Source organism: Centroberyx affinis, unplaced genomic scaffold, assembly GCF_046629955.1.
Source record: "Centroberyx affinis isolate AG114_WGS23_722 - 3 ecotype Tasmania unplaced genomic scaffold, CSIRO-AGI_Caff_v1 ptg000996l_1, whole genome shotgun sequence".
Classification (NCBI taxonomy): domain Eukaryota; kingdom Metazoa; phylum Chordata; class Actinopteri; order Beryciformes; family Berycidae; genus Centroberyx; species Centroberyx affinis.
The window spans coordinates 13,838-37,069 of NW_027279561.1; the positions used below are offsets into that span (position 1 = coordinate 13,838).

General features: G+C 39.4%; 1 protein-coding gene across 1 annotated transcript; it reads left to right on the forward strand.

Moving 5' to 3' along the window:
- The first annotated feature begins 2,595 nt into the window (after positions 1-2,595).
- LOC139646586 (transmembrane protein 263-B) lies at positions 2,596-17,254 on the forward strand. The gene is made up of 3 exons (XM_071522489.1): positions 2,596-2,741; positions 5,788-5,917; positions 16,519-17,254. Exons 1-3 carry the CDS (start codon positions 2,736-2,738, stop codon positions 16,797-16,799), a joined length of 417 nt encoding a protein of 138 aa, XP_071378590.1. The 5' UTR covers positions 2,596-2,735; the 3' UTR covers positions 16,800-17,254.
- Positions 17,255-23,232: the final 5,978 nt, after the last annotated feature.

Here is a 23,232-nt window from a genome sequence, read left to right on the forward strand (position 1 = left end):
TGTCATTTTGACTGACGTCTGTAGCTGCAGCATGCACATTGACCAAGGAGATCCAAATTCATTGCATTTTTGGCGCCCCCAATGAGATGATTTGGAATGATGTTGCAGACAAGTTTGATGATCTCTGCTGAACATGTGACAAGTTTTGTATTGTTTGGAAAGTTCAGTGAGTTATGGCTGGTTTTGTGTGGTAACACTTTACAATAAGGGTCACTAAGTTAAGGGTTAGTTAATGTTTAATAAGCATTAACTAACCCTTAACTTAGTGACCCTTATTGTAAAGTGTTACCTTGTATGTTAGGCCATGCACCTTGTAAAGTTCATTTGTTGCTGGTGGCCATATTGTTTATCTGATTTTGTTGAAAATTTTTTATAAATTGTATCTCAATGCCCTTTGGCTGTATACAAAGATTGATACAGATAGGTAAAAAAAAATGTAAAAACAAAGCAATGCAGGCTGTCCAGTGTCTATTTCCCTCTGTGTTGTGTTATTTTCAATTACTTTGTCCAAAAAAAGAAGCTGTTGCAGAGATATTGGTAACAATAAGGGTACATTAATTAAGGGTTAGTTAATGCTTACCGTGTTATTTTCAATTACTTTGTCCAAAAAAGAAGAAGCTGTTGTAGAGATATTAATAGGGACATACTCAACAAACTTTTTCTCTTTAGCATCAAGTATACAACCTGATCTATCAGCACTGAAATTATCTTTATAATACTGCTTCCACTGATGCTCAGGGAGCCACCCTTCTGTATCGTTTTTTGTAGAGGGTTTTGTGAGCACAAAACTTATGTTTTTTGAAAGATTATGACAACATATGTAGGATACTAGACTATTAAAGACCGATTCAAATTCATATTCAAAATATTTTTTTAAATACAAAAGTGAGATGAACATAAAAAACTATTGCATGCTCCCATTGCGTATATTGCTATGCAGATTATCTTTTCTTGTTATCGCACTTATGGGAGAGAAAACTAAATAAACACATATTATTCTAGGCCTAAAAAACATATTTTAAAGTGCAAAATGCCTCTGATTGCCTGCAATGCCCTAAAATCTACTGTATGGCCACACAGTAGCTGCATGGTATATGAGTTAGTAGGTCCTACTGACAGATCAGGAGCGGAAAACAACATTTTGGGGTTTTCATAAACCATAACTTTACATTATGAGGCCTTTGGGCAAAAATGCAGTGCTTTACTGCTAAAGCACTATAGATAAACTGAGGGGAACACTCACTGTGACAGAGCCATGTTGACACCTTCAAATATAAAATAAATAATAATAAATAACTATTATAGGGGGAATTTTAGGGCTTTGGTGTTGATATAAATGACTAAGCCCTTTGACTGCAGGGCAGTAAATGTAAAGTTGACAGTTGAAGTAGTGACATCATCATCATGTATCAGGCTCTGGCTTAGGGGCCCCCCTGAGCTCTTGGGGCCCTGGGCCTGCACTGGCCCGTTCACTAATCCATCCATGCTTTAAATGTGTGTTTAAATGAACAAAATAATCCCTTACTGACATATCGGATCGCCATTGACTGGTTTGTGTCACACGATACCTACTTAAATGCACGTGTTTCACACAATAATGCTGCAATAGTTGGGACCTACTACCTTACACTAATTATTGAAATTAAATTGTTTATTAAGGGTCAAATTTGGAAAATCTTACCAAGTAATTCAGAGTAATGCAGTGGTTTTATTTGTTTTGGGTTTTTTTCAAAAATGCTGCAGTGAAATCACTTAATCTTTATAGTGCACATAGGCTAGTTTGAGACTACTTTGAATAGGCTGTTATATCATATACATAATATATGATATAACAGTGAATATGGAAATTGGGCTTTGTGGCTGATTTTAAGTTGCAATATAAATAATGGTACAGTAAAATGTCTTCATATTCACACACTGGCACAGAAATGGATGTACAGAAAATGATTATATTTTATTTATTTATTTATAATTATTGAAAATTAGTCCCTTTATGAAAGGTACAGCCATGCAGGGACTATTTAAATAATTTCCTAAAACGCTGCAGTCAAAATGTTTGAGGGTCATTATTGCTTAAGACTTGGTGGAAAAGTTTTTTTTTTATTGTTAACATATGGTAAATGGTATCAGGTTGAGATTTTCAAACAAGCAAGCGAGCGAGTTTTTTTTAACTTCCTTTTTAAAAAAAACAAAAAAACAGTGTTCAGTCACGCTAATTATTGCAGTGTTATTCAAGCAGAAAAAAAATATCAGCTGATTATCAGCTCTTATCATTTGACCAAACGCTATGACTCAAGGCAGGGTGAGTACCGTATAGACACCATTAGATGCGCAACACAATAAAAAAAAAGTGCGACCACGGTTTCACAAGAGACGGCTCACGTGACCGCATATTTTGGAAAAGCTTTTCATATTTTCTGTTAACCTAGGTCCTGATGAGTGAAAGTGTAAAGGCCTCTCTGCTCGACTCCACAGCGTGACTCTGGTGACAGTGTGTGGCGGAGCGCCGCCATTACAGCTACCAGCACGGTAAACACCACAACGTCACTTCCGCCCCCCAGCTTGACAGCAAAACAGCAGAAACAGGAGCGATAAAAAACATCAAGAGCTGCTTTCTGCCAATAACTAGCTGCTGCGTCAAGCGTCTAGGTATTTTTTTTAAATATTTTAACGTCACTGACAAGTGGAGCGGAGTTTGCGGATATTGGGATTGAAGAGGTTTTAGAGATAAAACAATGAAGGTGAGTTGGGGGGGGGGGGCTGGATTATGTTTTGGTCTGTCATGACGATAGCTAGAAAGTCATTAGCTGTGTTATCAATGATAACAGGCCTAATGATATTCACAACAGCTTGTAATGTTAATTGACCGACTTTACCGAGCAAAGTAAAAAGTTATCCTGGTGTGTAGCACCAAAAAATCCTGTCGGAGGCTGTTGGCTTTATCTCAAGTAAAATGCTTCCCAGATACTTGCCATACTGTAGTGTCCATCTGTGTTGTGTCAGCAAAGTAAACCTAAACCTGCAGCTACGACAGCAGCCGAGCTACTCACACATCTAAATCCACTGATTCTATGTATTACTGCAAAGTACAGTGCTGCCTAAGCCAGTGGTTCTCAACCATTTTCATATCATGGATCCCTACTTTAGTCCACATTAGAGCCACAGACCCCCATTTGATGAGATTTGGTCTCTCCGACCCAAATCTGAGAATATTGTTATTGTTAGATATGATTTTGTCCAGAATTCCATGACTATCTGTATTGTAGGTAGAGAGATAACAGAGAAACTATGTCATACTACAGTCATACTACAGTCATTCTTCTACATTCTCTAATTGTGTTCACTTCTTCTAAATGGTGAAGTCTAACAATTCATCAATTTGCTGGGGACCCCCTGGAACCCCCTCAAGGACCCCTGGTGGTCCCCGGACCCCACGTTGAGAACCACTGGCCTAAGCAACAAACAGAAGACATAAACTGCTTACACACAACAGAAATAGCTTTCTGTCTGTGTGCTTCTTGTCTGATCAGTCTATTGGCTGACAGCAGCCAGGATTAAGATACCAGTTAGCAATAAAATGGCATTCTAAAATCAAATGATGTATGGAAGAGAGGTTGGGAGAAAACAAGACAAGAATTGGAATACACAGTTACAACCATTGGGTTAAACTCTGTAAAATGGAAAAGGAAAGTATGTAATAATCATAAAGGAAAGGCTGTCTATATAATAATAGTAAAAAAGAATAAATAAGAGTGCATGGATGTGATGAATCAGCAGTCTACATCAAATAAAAGTAGAGTGGCATACTATATTTTGGTCAGTATGCCTGTGTGAGTGGTCAGTTGGAAGTTTGAGGTTCCGATTAAAGATAATGTTTTGTGTTAATAATAAAGAGCAATAATGAAGCTAATCAGCACTTCATTTACCACACGCATCCTGTAATTGATCAGTCAGGACTTCCCTGCTTTTCCATGCAGAACTGCTTTGAGTCAGTAACATATGAGGCCCAAAACATAATAATTGACCATAATGTAGCTAATTACTGCCCATAATGCAATAAAATGAAATGTAGTAAAGCCCATAATATAATAAAAACTAGGGCTGGGTGATAATTCAATATTAGCCTATCGTTTATTGTCTTTCAGTGGAATCATATCGTGATGATATGAAGATATTTTGATATCGTGACACACATTTCTGCTGTCTAAATTGATGATGACAAGCAAATTTTACTTAAAAACTCTCATAAAATGAGGTATGGTAGGAATATTATTTGAATATTTCTGTTTTGTCTGACATCACACCTAACATTACCATTCGGTTCAATGAGATGAACATTAATTTGATTATTTAATGTGATTTTGCATACATGAACCATATCGTGATATATATTGATATCGAGAAAAATCCTTATGGCCCAGCCCTAATAAAAACCCAATAACGTAATAAAAACAAAAAGATAAGATAAAAAAAAAAATAATAAGCTTTTTTGCTCATTATGTAATAATAACTTGTTATTGCTAGTTCATTACATTACAGGCCTGATAACAGCATTTTTCCTAAATAATGTAATAACATAAACCAGTAATGTAATAGGCTAATAGTCAAAATGTGTTTGTGTTCTTTTTGGTGTCGACTTTCTGGTGCTTTGGGATAGGCTCCCTTTGTGCCACATTTTGTGGTGTTGTGTGTTGTAGTTTGCTTCATGCTTAGATTAGATTAGATTAGATTCAACTTTATTGTCATTGCACAGAGTACAAGTACTAAGACAACAAAATGCAGTTTAGCATCTGACCAGAAGTGCAAAAGAAGCTGTAAAAGTACAGTGCAATGTAATGTAATGTACATACGTATATATATATATATGAATAGAATAAGCTGTAAGGGTAGTATGAATGTGCTAAGATATATACAGTATGAACAGTATTAATAGTATCAACAGTATCAACAGTGGATATGAGTATGCAAGATATATGAATATGCAAGATAGTAATATACAGTATATAGTATATATATAGTATAGTATATGCTGCTTGCTTTGTTCTTTGTGCTGCTTTTCATATTTTACAGTATACCTTTTGATACTTTTGAGGAGGTTTGTTGAATGCTTTGTTGTACTCTCTGCTAAAGAATACTTACCGTAATGATTCTTGTAACATGCTTTGTGGCGCCACATGGTGAACCACATCTACCATGTGGTAATTTGTGGTTCATCCGAGATGCATTGCCATCCCACTACTATAATTGGAGAGCGGTTTGTGTGTTTGTGTGTCCCACCATGGAGGAGAGGAGAGAGGAGGAGAGGGGAGAGGAGAGGAGAGGAGGAGGTTATAAATTCTAGTCATATTAATAGTTTGTACCAGCTTCTTTTTGTTTGTTTTGATTTGTGTATTGGCAATGCTTTAGTGTGAGCAGAAATAATAATAATAAATAAATATAATATAATAATAATATAATAATAATAAATAATAATACAGTTTTAGGTGACACTCCCCACTTGAATTGTGCTGACAAATAGATCACCTATACTGTGAAGAGGTAAACAATACACAAAGTAATACGTTATTATATTATGGGAAAAAATGCGATTATGTTACAGGTTTTATTACGATATTGGATTTTTATTATCTTATGGGCTTCATTGCATTGGATTTTATTACATTACAGGCAGTTATTAGGCCTACATTATGGTCAATTGTTACATTTTGGGCCTTTATAACATCAAGTCTGTGACATGAGAATGCTGAAGAAGCCCTTTTTTGAGGCATGCTGTGGCTTTTCCTTCAGGTGCTCACTTCAGAGCAGGAGGTGGGGGAGGAGAGCGGCTTGTCTCCTGTCGACCCCCACAACCACCACAACCTTCAGGAGGGGGAGCAGGAGGAGGTTCCCCCCTACCTCAGAGAGGAGCCCCCACAGGGTAAGGAACCACATCCACACACTAGCCCCTCAGGGAAATGATAGCTTTACTAGTAGAATTTTCTTTATTTCTTTATGTTTTCGGGTTGTCCGTCCGTCCGGCCCATTCTCGTGAACGCGATATCTCAGGAACGCCTTGAGGGAATTTCTTCAAATTTGGCGCAAACGTCCACTTGGACTCAAGGATGAACTGATTAGATTTTGGTGGTCAAAGGTCAAAGGTCAAGGTCACTGTGACCTCACGTCCGTCCCATTCTCATGAACGCGATATCTCAGGAACGCCTGGAGGGAATTTCATTACATCTGGCACAAACGTCCACTTGGACTCAAGGATGAACTGATTGGAATTTGGTGGTCAGAGGTCAAAGGTCACTGTGACCTCACAAAAGACATTTTTGGTCTAATAGGATAAAATGATGAAGTGATGACATTTTATATCCAAAAGTTCAAAGGTCAACTTCACTGTGACATCATAATGTTTCGCTTACCACTGTAATAGGGCTGAAAGATTTAGAAAAAAATATCTAATAGCGATTATTTTCACTGATATTGCAATTGCGATGTGATTTGCGATATTAGAGGGAATGATAATTTTTACATCATTATTCTCATTTTCATTGAAAAACGTATTAAAATGATTATGGTGTGATTTTTGCGGGAATCTGTACCAAACAAAGATGTTTTCTTAAGTCTGTAGAATATGATGTGTAGGCCAGGACATCTCTGCAGCACCACAATATTTAATTTAAAATGGTATTTTGACACATTTCACCTTATATTGCGCCTCCTGCGATTTGAAAATTGCAGTAGGCCATATTGCGATTTCAATAAAATTTCGATTAATTGTTCAGCTCTACACTGTAGCTGAGAAAACGATCTTGGGTCATTCTACAAAAACGGTGGAAGTGCTGTCACTTACTTTTGCAGACACCAAAATCCTTTAAGTTGACCTAATAATCACATTAATTATATATGTTCAATAAATAAAGACTGTCCTTGCAATGATAAAACACAGTTTATTGGCGGAGGCATACAACCGCGAGGCGGTTATTTCTAGTTTTTACAAGTCAGTTCTTCCCTACAAATATTGTTAGTAGGGCTGGGCGATATGGTTGAAATCAATATCATGATAATCATAAGGATTTTTCTCGATATCAGTATATATCACGATCTTACCATACCTCATTTTATGAGAGTTTTTAAGTAACAATTGCACAATTTATCATATATTAATCAAGGTTTCAATTACAGCCTCAGCGCTATGGTAATCGTGAAAGTCGTGATTACTGCATTCCATTTAATAGGCTACTCCCGCTGTGTCAAAATCAAGTTTTTCTAACTTTGTTTCAAACTGCTCTAACCACTGCTCTAAACAGTAAATGAGTGTTGTAACCAATGTTGAGCTTGTTGAGTGCACTAGTGCAGTGGTTCTCAACGTGGGGTCTGGGGACCACCAGTGGTCCTTGAGGGGGTTCCAGGGGGTCCCCAGCAAATTGATGAATCGTTAAACTTCAGCATTATTTCATTTACAACAAGTTAGACAATGTACAACAATTAGAGAATGTACAAAAGAGACTGTTTTCATCATAGTTTCACTGTTATCTATCTACCTACAATACAGATAGTCATGGAGTTCTGGACAAAATCATTTCTAACAATAAAAATATTCTCAGATTTGGGTTTGAGAGACAAAATCTCATCAAATGGGGGTCTGTGGCCCTAATGTGGACTAAATTAGGGTCCTTGATATGAAAACGGTTGAGAATCACTGCACTAGTGAATCAGAGGCATTCACATTATAACTCTCTGAGTGTTGAGCAGTTTGAGACATCACCAAATAAAAAGTGTTACTGTTTACACACACTGTTACAAACACATGCGTTTGGAGCAAATTGCAGAATTTTATGTTACACTTTTGTTTTCGTGACTCCGACTATGGTAGCGCTTAGACCGCCCTCTAGTGGCAAAAGGCGATATAACCGGTATGACCGGTGTTGAAGAGCGAAGCAATACTGGTGTAAAAAGGGCACCACTGTGATACATTAGTGGCAAACCAAAAGATACTGCTGGGTTCATCTAAGTACAGTAGGACATTATAAATAAGTGTGTATAGTTTAAGTTTTACAATGATAAACAACCAAAATGACTTATTGCAAGCAACTGCCTATTAGATTCAAGAATCTATAGCTAATGTTAGCTAGATTGTCAATACCAGTCCCAGAGCATGCTAGTTAGGTGCCCCTTCTCAGGGAATTTTGGCAGTATTTATCCCTGTTGGTACCATGATCAAACCAGCAATTGAGAGAGGCGAGGCAAGGCAAGGCAGCTTTATTTGTATAGCACATTTCATACACTGGGGCAATTCAAAGTGCTTTACAGAGTGATAAAAATACAGTAAAGGTAAAAGATTTACAATTAAAAAGTGCAAAAGTACAGACAAGAGATACAAAAGATAAAAGACTTAAAAGTAAACTAGTGCAGGTCAAATCAAATGAGATAGAAAGATGAAAGAACACAACAAATACTCCCACTTTTAGATGCACATTGTGAGTGAACCCATATGTTTTTCTGTAATTTTCTTTTCCCCTGTCCTTCCTGATTCTACTCTTGATCTGATATTTATGTCAGATCTCACTGCCTAAGGCAGGCCGCCCCAGATGTCCTAAGGGTCCTAGAAGGTTCATATGGCACAAGCATGTCAGAGATGTATTTGGGCCCAGAGCCACAGAGTGATTTGTAGACAAGCAGCAAGATTTTGAAATCAGTTCTCTGAGTGACCGGTAGCCAGTGTAAGGATTTTAGAACTGGTGTAATGTGGTCGTATTTCTTAGTTTTCGTCAGGACCCTGGCAGCGGCGTTCTGAATAAGTTGCAGTTGCCGAAGAGCTTTTTTTGAAAGCCCTGTGAACAGACCATTGCAGTAATCCAATCTACTGGAAATAAAGGCGTGAGTAAGCCTTTCTAGGTCTTGTTTGGACATTATTCCTCTGACTGATTTGATGTGGCTATTGAAATTTAAATCTGAGTCCAGGCGAGAGAGTAGTCACACATGATTGAAGCTTTAATTAATATATGCAAGGTTTGATACATTATTGCCAAATAAAACTCCCAGCTTCATGGCTTTGATGTTTTGGCTGTTTCATTTTGAATTCATTCCAAGACATCTATGAGAGGTTATCCCTTAAGTAATGACTATATCACTATTTATATAGTTGGGTCCTACGGGTCACTAAGTTAAGGGTTAGTTAATGCTTAATAAGCATTAATAAGCATTCATTAACAGTTAAGTAATGTGTCTGTAATCATTTGCTAATGGTGTTCATGTTAACTAAGGTATTAATTTATACATTATTTAATAGTCATCTTTATAAACTATTAAATAATGTATAAATTAATACCTTAGTTAACATGAACACATTAGTAAATTAACTGTTAATTAATAACCCTTATTAAGCATTAACTAACCCTTAACTTAGTAACCCTTATTGTAAAGTGTTACCATATAGTTATAATAATAATAGTTATAACTATTTTTGACTGGGCTACACATATTACACTTACTGCACTGTCCCTTCAGGCCCACCATGTTGTCCATATTGATTTAGTCCACGTTCTCAATCACCATACCTACAATATGAAGGCAATATTGTGACTTTTACAGCAGCATGTAGTGGAGCAAGGGATACAGCAGAGGGCCTTGTTGGTTAACTAGAGATTTCATTGTAAACTGCTGGACTGAATGTTTTTACATATTCAGCTGAGTGACCCTGAATATAATGTCTGGTCTAAAAAGCAGCGCTGCATGTTGCTCTAAAAGTGAGGGTGCAAGGTCAATTTTTGAGGCAGTACTTACCTCTGCAACTTATTATTCAGTTTCTTCAGCAACCTTTTGGTACAAGGCGATGTAATAGTCATAGTAGTCATATCGTCCATATATGCCATGATAGATGGAAGACACAACACTCCTTGCAATCTTTCCCCACCTACCACCCACTTTGTTGCCCTAATTATTATTTTCATTGCCATAATGAAAGCCAGAGGGGAAATTGTGCACCCTGCCATTATGCGTATCTCTAGATGCTGACATTTATCAATACACATGATATGATGTTAATATCCCTTGTGCCATAATCCAAGGTGAGCATTCCTATGGAGGCCCAATGCTATAGTAAACTCCACTGTTGTGAAGCACATCTAAATATCTTGAAAATATTCCCTTACCAGATTTTAATGATGGTTGGAACTCAAAAGCTTCCGACAATAGGTTATGAAGCACAGAGCCAAAGGCAAGGTCCAAACGTACCACAAGGAGATTTTTCTATTTCTCCTGCCTGACTGATTGAATATGGTGCCACATCATGCTTTTTTTGCTCTAAGCACCTGGAAAAACCTAGTATTCCAGCTTTTTGCACTGTTGTGTCAATTAACCTAGTAGCTTGACAGCCTCTGTGCCACCACACTAAAGAAAACCTTCCCTTCTACATGTAGGCAAATACATAATAATATCTGCAACAGTGTTTTATTTTGGAATGAAAATCCCTCCTGCTCTGCACCGTGATCTAGGAATAGACTGTTTCATCCACGTTAACTTACCACACGCACCTTACCACATTTATTTCTTCTTTGTTCAAGAATTGTTCAAGAACTGTATCGTCATTGTGCAAGCACAACGAAATTGCAATTACGTCAACCTCAAATGGTGCATTGAATTAAAACTTCACATATATACAAAGACTTCCAAAGAATAAATAAGGAATACTAGAAGGGCACTCGGAGAGCGCAGACCTCCGCCAAGGTTCGTGCTATTATTGCTTGTTCGTGAGTCGGATCGGGATCCGCTCCAAAATTTAATGGGTTCTTCCTTGGCCCATGCTACACCCTTCCACAAAGTTTCATGAAAATCGGGCCAGTAGTTTTTCCGTAATCCTGCTAACAGACAAACAAACAGACAAAAAACGAACAAACAAACAAACGGCACCGAAAACATAACTTCCTTGGCGGAGGTAATTAGAATTGCGACTGCGATAATATAAGGGCCAAGCAATGCACACAATAGCCCATTAGCGGCAACGTAATGATGGGCAAAAGCGCAAATGTCTCTCCAGTGGAGCTGGAAGTGTTGGTGGCAGAGAAAACCCCAAAGAGCTGCAGAGAAGAGATGTTTTACCCGCGTGTAAAAAGTCGCTCTGGAACGACATAAAGTGAACACAGTTGGGCACCACAAGTACGATTTAGCGGAGGTAAAAGGCGCTGGTATGATATGAGGAAGTGAGCCAAAATGCTTTGACCAAAGGCTGCCTTGGTTCCACGTTGAATACCCAAAGGTAAAAAGGTAGCACACACACAGATCTTCAGGACAAAGTTGACTAATCTCAATTTCACCAATTTATTCTGGCCATGTCAACAAACATGCTAATGTTTCGGCCTAGTGGCCTTCATCAGAGCATGGAGGAAAATGGAAGTCATGTCATTTATATACAGGAGTTGGCAGGTGATTGGCTTAAAGGGTCACATGGTAATTAACTTCCTGAGGTCACATATACATCTTTTCTTAACAATATGACAATGACTAAAAACAGGTGAAATGGTAAATGCCATACAATTTAACAGTTCTAACTGAGGTTACAGGTTTTGTGATATATATTCTATGTTTCCATATTTTGATTTTCAGAGGAAGCATTTGAAACTGAAATCATCATTCAGTCCAGCAGGTGTCATTATGTTGAGTGTTGAAATCCAGTACATCTCTCTTTGAGAGAGTAGTTTTGGTAGATCGCCCCCTCTGGCTGGAGAAGTTACATGCTCAAGTTCAATAAAGTGCTGAGTGGCTGGAGAGCCATGGTTGGCTTCATGATAGTGCTTGGCTATGGCATATCCCATGTTCCCTGTGCAATGTGCCATGTGTGCCTTGGTTCTTTGGTACATTGCCAGAGGCAAGTTGGATCCTCCTACTGAGGTTTTGCCAGCAGTTGTTGACAGAGCATCTGGCCATTGATTGAACTGTACACCAGGCAGCTTTCTTGGCCCTCAGTGAGTGAACATTTGGGCTGTGCTTGTGTTTGGGACGTGCTGCGTGTTTTGCTGGGAGCATGGGTTCAAACACACGGCCAAGTTTTCACAAACCAGTCAGCATTGTTCCTTGTCTTTTTGTCAAAGATGTTCATGGCTGTGCTTGAACGTCTTGGCAGATCTGATGCATAGGGGGTGTTTTTTTTTGTTTTTTTTTACAATGTATTATTTGGGGACCAAGACTTTACTGGATACCAAGTAGTGGTCAGTGTCAGAACCGCTTGTCTTGTGATGCCAAGGTCAAGGTGCTAAAAACAGAGTTCAAGTAATCATAGATGTCAATTTTTTGACTGCCATGGTAGCCAAGGAAAGTGGGCCATTTAGTCATGGTCTGCTCCAAACCTGGCATTGAGGGATGCAAATATGAAAACATTTTCTACAGCCTGGGATTTTGTTCATGGTGTTGTCAGGCTCCTTATAGAACATGGGTGTCTGGTGTTGAGTGAAGTGTTGGGGCTTCGAACACTTAAAATAGAGATATGACCAGAAGCAGCCAGTCACAATAATGTTTTTAACCTTTGTTCAGAGAAGATGCATTGAGCTTGCATGCACTTTTCCAGCAGTCTCTTGTTCATGCACATGCACATGAAGAAATAGCTGAATATGAGCATCAGTCAAGACTGTGGTTTGCTTTCACTTAACTTTGTAACTGCTGTAACTAACTGCTGGCTATCAGATGTTAACATCTGCCTCCCTATACCCATTAACCCCTACGTTTTAGGGTTGTTTCCCATAGTTGGTTTGGATTATATTCTCACCCCTAATGAACTGCACCACAGTTCTCTAGGAAGAGGCCCAGAGGCCCACATTTTCAGGCGTCTCGGTGCAGTTATTTGGTGCCTGAGTTAGAATGGCATTGTCCTCACCTGGCCAAATTAACTGAAACAAGCAAATAGTAAACATGCTGTCCCCCACCAGTGATGTAGTTCCACCCTTGGGTCAGTCAGTGATTGCTGAGTGTACTTGAAATATGAGTGAAATTGTATAAGCATTTTCGTATGGGACAATGAAATGACAGATTGACCATATATTTCTGTTGCCTACTCTCCTCAGAATTAGGCTTACAAGTTATATCTTGAAATGTAGTAACTGTAATTGTGCTGTTACTCAATACAGTACAAAATATAAGAACTACAATATGCAATAAATACAATCCATACATTACACAATGTACACTACAATACAATTTATAATACAATATACGATATAACATGCAACACCAGGAGCGTGAGTGTTATGAATAATATAAATGCTAAATGATAAGTGATATATGGTATTGCACAGTAGGTAAGTGGTAGTGTGTGTAGATTATTATGTTACCTATGATAACTTTAACTGTATTGCTTTACCACTGAGTCCCCATTCATTGTCCCCCACATTGTATGATAACTCTAACTGTATGACCTGCTTTACCACTGAGTCCCCATTCATTGTCAATGCCGCCCCCTAGACCGATCCATAGTCCCCCCTTTGGTGGGGTACAATAAAGAAGTAAACGCTCTAGAGTTTATATAAACTGACTAACTAAGCAAGTGTGAAAACGTTTTTGCAATAATGAAGACATTTCCATTGAGCTTTTCTATATCAATACATCAATTTCCTAAAAAGCACTCAAATGGACACACAGCTACTCTTGCATTCCCTTTTCTTTTATCTTTTTTCACCTCTTTTTGTTGCTTCTCTTCCATCTTTCTATCTCTGTCCACTTATCACTATTTACTCCTCTTTGTTTTTCCTCGTTCCTCTCTCTTCATCTAGCCTCTTTCCCCTCCTCTCTCCCTCTCTTCTGTTAGCTGTAGTTGTTGTTGTCCACTTCATTATCTGGGTTATGGAAATGAGGAGTCTATCAGAGAACAGACTGAGACTATTTTTGGATCAGAACATAGAAATTGCCATCCTGTATAAATGCCACAACACTTGCCTTGGCGTTTAACGTCATCACCAAGACTGTTTTTGCTTTACAAGATGGATTATGCAGAAGCTGGGCACATCTTATTGCACTAATTATAAAGCTATTTCACATTAAGATATGATTCTTACTGAAAATCATAGTGGTAAACTACTTTGGAGAGAATCCCCATAATGATATACAGTAGTGGTTCTCAACGTGGGGCCCGGGGACCACCAGGGGTCCTTGAGGGGGTCCCCAGCAAATTGCTGAATTATTAAACTTTATTTACAATTAGTGAACACAATTAGAGAATGTAGAAGAATGACTGTTTTGATCATAGTTTCACTGTTATGTCTCTACCGACAATACAGATAATCCTGGGATTCTGGACAAAATCATATCTAGCAATAAAAATATTCTCAGATTTGGGGCAGAGAGACAAAATCTCATCAAATGGGGGTCATTGATATGAATATGGTTGAGAATCACTGATATACACTATGTAGCACCACAAGATCTAAGAATTGCCTTGACCTGCATGTGTGTCTGCTTTTGTTTGTGTGTGTTGCGTGTGCTTGTGTGTGTGTGAGTCGATGGAAATCATGCTCATCACGCTGATGGAAACAGATCAATCAGAGCAGCAGGTTGGTGTTGTGGAAAACTGATGATGGATGGCGTATCACGACACAGGCTGTGTGTGTGTGTGTGTGTGTGTGTGTGCAAATTCATCAATAAGGACAATGATGACAACAGGATATTCAGTCAGGTTGTCCAGAGACGGATACTCCATTTACCTACCCTCTGTCATGAACAGTGCAATGTAGACAGACAGTCAGACACTCAATCATTTTCACAAACATGTACATGTATTATATAATTATGTATAATTATGAGAGGGGAAGGTAAGGGACTTGCTTTTACTGGTAAATGGGAAAAACTATCAGTTATAAAGGCATGGGATTTTGAGCTTTGATGTCCTGTTTTTGTATTCTTCTTTTCCTGTTTTTTTTGCCTTTTGTATTGGTTTTATTTATAAACTGTATTTATAAACTGTAAATGGAGTGTATAATACTTTATTATGTTCTGTTCTTTTATGTAACTTTATATGTTTTATTTATGTATAAGCTTATATGACTATACCATTTATATGAGTTAGAACTTTCTCTACCTTTTTTCTTCATAACTGGGCTGTGATCTCCATTCTGTCTAGTTAACATACTTGGTTTCACATTTGTTATGTTTACAGTATTTTTCTTCTCTTTTCTGGTGTCTCTACATGTTTATGTTTTTTTTCTGTCATTTCTGTGTGTTTTGTGTTGTATTGTTATTTTTGTTACGTAAATAAAATTAAAAAAAAAACATGTACATGTATTCAGATCAGAGATATTTTCATAATCCTTGCCGTTTGTATGCAATGCTTTATGGTGCATTGCGGTGTGATACGTTGAGGTGCCATGGAGTACAGTGTGTCATGGTGCGTTGTGGTGCAGTACATTGCAGTCTACTGGGGCTCTTTGTCTCAGCTCTGTTCCAATCTCGGAACCCATCGTCTATCGGTCTGACGATGATTAGACTCTGGGGGCGACGGCCAATATTTCGGGGGTTTCCGGTGTAGCCAGTGGACAGCGGATTGTTTACAGTCCGATTAGCAACTTGAGACGCGAGAATGGAGTTGGAGTTGAGAGACGACGTCTACGACCGGATTGTTTCACAAGTTTTTTAGGTCCAGACGACATTTCGGCTAATCTCTACAAACAGATATCTGCATATGAGACGTCGTCTCTCAACTCCAACTCCATTCTCGCGTCTCAAGTTGCTGATCTGACTGTAAACAATGACCGGCACACGGAAGAGGAAGTCTTGGCCCGGATGTCCGCTGGCTACACCGGAAACCCCGAAATATCGGCCGTCGCCCCCAGAGTCTAATCGTCGTCAGACCGATAGACGATGGGTTCCGAGATTGCGTGACTACAAACTGAGGTCAGTCACTGCTAGGGCTGGGCAATATATCGATATTATATCGATATCGTGATATGAGACTAGATATCGTCTTAGATTTTGGATATCGTAATATTGTGATATAGCATAAGTGTCTTTTCCTGGTTTTAAAGGCTGCATTACAGTAAAGTGATGTCATTTTCTGAACTTACCAGACTGTTCTAGCTGTTCTATTATTTGCCTTTACCCACTTAGTCATTATATCCACATTACTGATGATTATGTATCAAAAATCTCATTGTGTAAATATTTTGTGAAAGCACCAATAGTCATCCCTACAATATTGTCGCAATATCAATATTGAGGTATTTGGTCAAAAATATTGTGATATTTAATTTTGTCCATATCGCCCAGCCCTACTTACAACTGAACATTTAGCCCACTTCGTAGAAAATACTGAGATATTTATCGTGTATCACCATTCAGCCTAAAAATACAGAGATATGATTTTTGGTCCATATCGCCCAGCCCTAGTCACTGCTAAGCCGACAGGCAGTGGAGGGAGACTGAATAGCCACTAGAGGGCAAAATCAGACACAATCTGTACCGGCGAACCGATATATCGGTGGAACCCTACTACAGACATTATCAGTGAACCTATAAATATATACGCTCCTCAAAACTCTCTCTCTCTCTCCCTCTCAGACGCAGATAAGGACCACCCCAGGCCAGAGGGCGGAGTCATGTGGAGAGTGGGCGGCGGCCTGTTCAGCATGACGCGCAACGTGGTCGGGGCGACGCTGGGAGGCGTGGCCTGGGTAGGAAGTAAAAGCTTCGAGCTCACCAAGACGGCCGTGACGAGCGTGCCCTCAGCCGGCGTGGGATTGGTCAAAGGGAGCGTTTCCGTGGTAACGGGAGGCGTCGGGGCGGTGGGCTCAGCGGTGGCCAGCAAAGTCACACCCAAGAAGAAGGACAAGGCTGACTGATGGACTATGTGTGTGTGTGTGTATGTATGTGTGTGTGTGTGTGTGTGTGTGTAATGCAACCAAGAGCAAAATACCTCGAGAGATTTGAATGGATTTCCATCAAAGTACTCTGGAAAAAGCTTAACATTTTTGCCCTTAGCCCATCGGACCTAAATGCTTCGGTTCAAAAATAAATATTTTGTTGAAGAATACTGTTATTAATTATCATTAGAAAATTAATAGAATTGTTGGGCTTTCATCGGGTTTGGGCTCACATGGTATGTCCCCTCGATCTTGGTTTGGGTAATGACCGAAATTGTTCTCATTATGTGCTGGAAAAGAACTAGAGTGTTTCATTTTACTTCTGTACATCTGTAAAATGGTTAAAAGTCTGAAAGTTTAGAACACTTTCTTTTTCACTGTCCACAACCAACTTTCATGTCACTAAGTTAAGGGTTAGTTAATGCATAATAAGCATTAACTAACCCTTAATTAACAGTTAACTAATGTGTCTGGTAATCATTTACTAATGGTGTTCATGTTAACTAAGGTATTAATTTATACATTATTTAAAGACCCTATAGACAACTTTTTTACTTTAACTTATCATTATGAATTAAATGTTGATTGCACAGTGTAATGGCTATAGAATAATGAAACCATCGGCGTTGGTTCCCTATAAGCCTCGCTTTCACTCTGCAATTCTGTCTGCCACCGGGTACGATCTCCCGGGAGAAAGGCTCGATTTACGGCACAAAGGAAGTGCGTCATCTATTGCGCAACCAAAAGAGGATAGAATAGGTTAGAATAGGTAGAATAAGTAGGTAGGTTGTGTGTTTTCCCCAGTAGCTACCGATAGCTACCGGGGAAAACACACAACCTACCTACTTATTAATACTACCGGATGTTTTACTCTGGCTTTATCATAGCACTGAGATCAGGGTTTCTAGTTCAAATTGGGATTCTTACGGTTGTTTCTTGCTTTGGACAGTAGCCAGGCTGCTGGCGGTAGCGTTAGCCATGTTGCTAACGCTACCACTAGCAGCCAGAAAACGAACCAGGAGCTACAAGGAAGCCACGGCCAGCCAGAAACAAACATCTATGTTTGTTTCTGGAACAAAAGAATCAAACATCTAACTATGTTTGTTTCTGGCTGCTAGCATTAGAACGCTAGCTAACGCTAACAGCCAGAAACAAACAAATGATCCATTGTCCGTTTGATAATCTAAACAAAGAACATGTTTTCTTGCAGTGGCCTTTCTAAAATGAGCAGTGGTGAAAGTTACTATATTGTGTTATGATCAAGTTGATAAGCAGACAGATGGTTTGTTCTATTGCACGGAGCTAGGCTCTAACAGAAAGTGATCCAGTTGTCTTTGCGACAGCTGCGCAAACAACAATACCACTTGGAAACGCTAGGGGGGGACAACGGGGGGAAAGTTGAAAAGTTGTCCGTATCCACTTTAATAGTCATCTTTATAAACTATTAAATAATGTATAAATTAATACCTTAGTTAACATGAACACCATTAGTAAATTACACATTAGTTAACTGTTAATTAAGCATTAACTAACCCTTATTAACCATTAACTAACCCTTAACTTAGTGACCCTTATTGTAAAGTGTTACCATGTCTTGTTTATTTGTATAGATGCCTCCTTATTCCAATAATGTACATTATGTGCCTACATAGATGCAGTAGATAGAGATTCTAGTTAACACTAAGTTTTCCAGAGAATCAATTGAAACGACAACTGCTGTTTTTGCTTTGTTTGTTTTTTTTATCAACTGAACCGAGTCCTTTAAGGGATACATTGATATTTGGATTTTAATTTAGTCTGACAATTTTCATCACTGTGTACTTGTGACAATGTCGGGAAAAAGTTTCTGTACGCCAAACGTTTCTGTACTGGTATTTAACAGAAAAATGTCTTCTTTTTGTGAAACTTATGAATCCTCTTTTCTCTTGCCCCCCCCCCCCCCTCCACAGGGAAGTCGGGGTCTGGAACTGGTAGGAGTTTGGTTTCTTGTTTTAAGGACAGTCTTCCCCCATCAACCCTGCTTCTTAGCTTTCCTAGGGTGACCACATTTTCAAACCCCCAAACCGGGACCCTTGAGTGTACCGCAGGTTCATGCACGTGCACATGTATGCGCTCATGCACGTGCTATAGGCGTTTTCATCAGGATGGGGGACAATTATTTCAGTGCTTAGCCCACCTAGTGACTGCACCTTTCAGCACCATGGATAGCGCCTCAGCAAACGAAAAATGATGCTTTGTCTCCAAAAATCCACCAAAACATTCATTGTTTATGTTTTTTGATTGGGTTCGGTAATAATGAGCGGGACAGAACATGATAAACGTCTATGTAAGCGCTGAAAACAAGTATAATACTATTATTATTATTTTAATTGTGGGGAAAACCGGGACAATTTGGTAGTGAATGTTGAAAACCGGGACATTTTAGTGGTTTACAGATATTTGTTGCGACTCGGGACACCCATCTTGTAACCGGGACAATCCCAGACAAACCGGGACATCTGGTCACCGTAAGCTTTCCTCAAAACCATTGGATACCACTAGCTGCAGTAAGCTAATTAATGAGGTCATTTGCAGCTAGCAGTGCCCAGTGGTTTCTGTGAGGAATGCTAGGACTGCTAGCAGGGTAGCTGAAAGACACATTTTTTTTTTCCCCATGATGTTTAAAGTACCCACCAAAAGATCTATAACAGACTTCAGTTCAAAATGTCAACGCATCACTTCAATGTATAGATGGAGCAATTCTGTATGGGACTGGCTACGGTCAGTGTGGGACCTTGGCTAATATGGCTATGCTTTCAAGTTGCCCCTCAACAAAATGTTTAAGAGGAAGGACATAAAATGGCCACCTCAAAATGGCCTCAAATGGGAGCTGTGACATCAAGAGAAAGTGAGGGATTTCTTCTCCTAGTGTTTACATCAGCCTACATTATAGTTCACAAACCTGTCTGTTATTGTGTGATAGTATAAAGACAAAACTTTAGTTTCCCTATTTGTTTGCATTTGTTTGTATTTTGTATCTGGACTGTTGCTGTGAATCTACATTTTCATGTGAATTATAAAAAAAAAACCCCAAAAAAAAACATTTCCTACATTCACTGCATGCCTCAAAAGGTGTTTTTCCTGCACAACCTTCTCTCTTTTTAAAATACATGATCTCTTATGAATCCAGTTCAGTTTTATGCTTTCCCCTGCTTTCCTGTTTGTATTGCTTTCTGTCTCAGAATTTCTGTCTGTCTGCCTAACTCTTATTCCGTCTCCCTCTCTTTCTGTCTGTGAGCCGCTGTCAGTCTCTCTTCCTCTCTCTCTCTGATAGCTTTGAACCTGTTCTTGGAGAGTCTGTTACTATGAAATTGAAATTTTCAGACTAAGCAGTTTTTTGTGTATTATAGAATTATTTTTGCAAAATGGATGAGGCTGTCTTCTATAAAGTAAAAACGGCTGTATTTTCTGTCCTGTGTGTGGTTGTTTTTTTGGGGAGAAGGAAAGATCAGAAGTGTCAAAAGAAAGCAAAAACCCTAACCCTAACGATCTAAAATGACTATTAATGTTAAGACAGCAGGGTGGTGTAGTTCGTAATAACACTATAATTCAACCAGAGGACCCAGGTTCAAACCCCCACCCTGCTGCAGTGTCCTTGAGTAAGACACTGAATCCCTGAATCTAGTGTGGCAAGTTGGTTGGTATACCATATAACAAAACTCTAGTATCTTTCAACTTGGTTTTACTGTAAAACGTCGAAGAATAAGGAAACAGTAAACATGTCATCCCCCACTAATGACGCAGTCGCAGAGGTGGGACCAAGTCATTGTTTTGCAAGTCACAAGTAAGTCTCAAGTCTTTGCACTCAAGTCCCAAGTCAAGTCCCAAGTCAAGACGGGCAAGTCCCGAGTCAAGTCCCAAGTCAAGTCCCAAGTCCTAAACTTTGAGTTTCGAGTCCTAAACAAGTCATAATGTGCTCTTCACCAAATGTAATGCCATTTTAACAACAGAGTAATAATATATTAAATTTACACAAATCATGATTGCTTTTTTAGAAGCCGATTTTTCATCTCGTTTCAGGTGAACATCAACGTACGAGTCGGGGAGGGAACCTGCAACACTCTCGTCTGTTTAAACAGATCATTGCTGTACAATGGCCGACACTGAGCCTGTGTTATGGGGGGGGGGGGCTCTGCGGTGGACGCAACGGGTAACGTTAGCTAAGCATTGGCTCGCTAATTATGTTAATTTATTAGCCTTGACTTACCGTTCTTTGTGCAGCTTCAAATGTCGAACAAAGTTGGAAGTTGTTGCATCTCCGTCTGTAATTTTTGACCCGCACGTTTTGCATACTGCAATTCGTTTTTGTAGTTTTTGTACGCGAACGAAATTATCTTTGGTATCATTTTTTCCAACTGGCGCTCAGTAACATAACGTTACTTCTTCATGGTTCTCTCCTGCAACTTGATTGGATGCTGTCAGATCGGTTCAAACAAAGTGGATCTGGGAAATGAATTGTTGACTTGCTGGGAATGAATAGCGTTAACGTTAGTTGATTCAGGAAATGAAGGGAAATGAATTGATTCGTGGCACACTTTTTAAATAACATACTTTTTAATCTTTGGGTTTGGGGGAAGGTATCAAGGCTTTTCAAGTCAAAAGGCTCAAGTCCAAGTGAAGTCACGAGTCATTGGTGTTAAAGTCCAAGTGGAGTTGCAAGTCTTTTTTGATTTTGTCAAGTCGAGTCTAAAGTCATCAAATTTGTGACTCGAGTCCAAGTCATGTGATTCGAGTCCACACCTATGCGCAGTCGCCCTCTGGGCCAATCAGTAACGGCTTATACCATGTGGTTTGCAGCTGTCTTCCAATAAATCAGATAAAATAAGTAATACAATTGTGAAAAAAGGTCAAACATATTTTTGTAGGGCCACTTGCGTTGTTTGCTAGTTGTTAATTTTTTTTTACATTTGTGGTACCCCCTATTGGCTGATTATCTGATTGTATAAATAGTCCAATCCCCATTCTGGACCAAGCGGCCAAAACCACAGGTGAATTTTGAAGCCAATCAGGAAGTGGTGAAAACTGCAGTTCCTCTAATGTCCGCTAGGGTGAGCTCCAAAAAGACTCTAAATCCCACCCAACTCCATTCAAGTCAATGGGACCACAGCTCAACTTCTCACTCAAAATAATAAAGTCAATATATTTTTTCGACAAGAGATTTATGGTCTCAGTAGCTAATTTCACTTCTTCTAATATGTGTCCATATGGCAATTTTTTTAGTCTATGTTCTGGACCAATTAAGTACATAAAGGAAAAGCCTTCAGGGGAGAACTGTAGACTAGACTAAACTGTTTTTCAGAAAACTCAAAATGGGGTAAAATCCAATATGGCATACAATGATGGCCCTGGAAGCACAGCTGGATAAATTCACCAAATTTCATGCCACTCAAAACATAATTTTTTTCAATTTGTGACCAGTAATTGTAGTGCCCCCCTTAGTGTAATTTTGAAAATGCCCAAACGCATTGGTGAGCTCTATAATTTTCATCAAAATCTGATCAGTGGTTATGGATAGATGGACGAACGAAAGAACAGACCGATCGACAGAACTGCATTATATGACTTGATCACCGGGGGATCGAGGGGACATCTGGTGTGTCAGCTATTTTTACTTCAGTGCATGTGTGTGTGCATCAATTGGTCCAGAACATCCTTCTACTTGAGACCAAGCAGAAGGATGTTCTGGACCAATTGGTCTCAAAGCAGAAGGATGCACAGTCTCTCACAAGCTGCATTCTGCTCAGGGACATCTCAGTCCGGAGAATGTTGTTAACACAGCCTTGGCCTTATTGAATGTCAGGTCTTTAGCAGGCAATGATTTTATCACAGAACGCCAATTCGATTTGATGTTTTTAACTGAAACTTGGTTAGACCAAAATAATAGTGGAGCTGTTCTTATTTGAATCAGCCCCTCCTAATTTTTGTTTTATGAACGAAGTCAGAGTAGACAAGAAAGGAGATGGAGTGGCAGCCCTTTATAATAACTAGAATTTATAACCTCCTCCTCTCCTCTCCTCTCTCCTCTCCGTCTCTCCTCTCCTCCTTTGCTCTCCTTGTCTCCTCTCTCCTCTCCTTGTCTCCTCTCCTCCTCTCCTCTCCTCTCCTCTCCCCTCTCCTCTCCTGTCCTTGTATCCTCTCCTCCTCTCCTCCTCTCCTCTCCTCCTGTCCTCTCCTCCTCTCCTCCTCTCCTCTCCTTGTCTCCTCTCCTCTCCCCTCTCCTCTCCTGTCCTTGTATCCTCTCCTCCTCTCCTCTCCTGTCCTCCTCTCCTCTCCTCCTCTCCTCCTCTCCTCTCTCCTCTCCTCTCCTCTCCTCTCATCTCCTTTCCTCTCCTCTCCTCTCCTCTCCTCTCCTCTCCTCTCCTCTCCTCCTTGT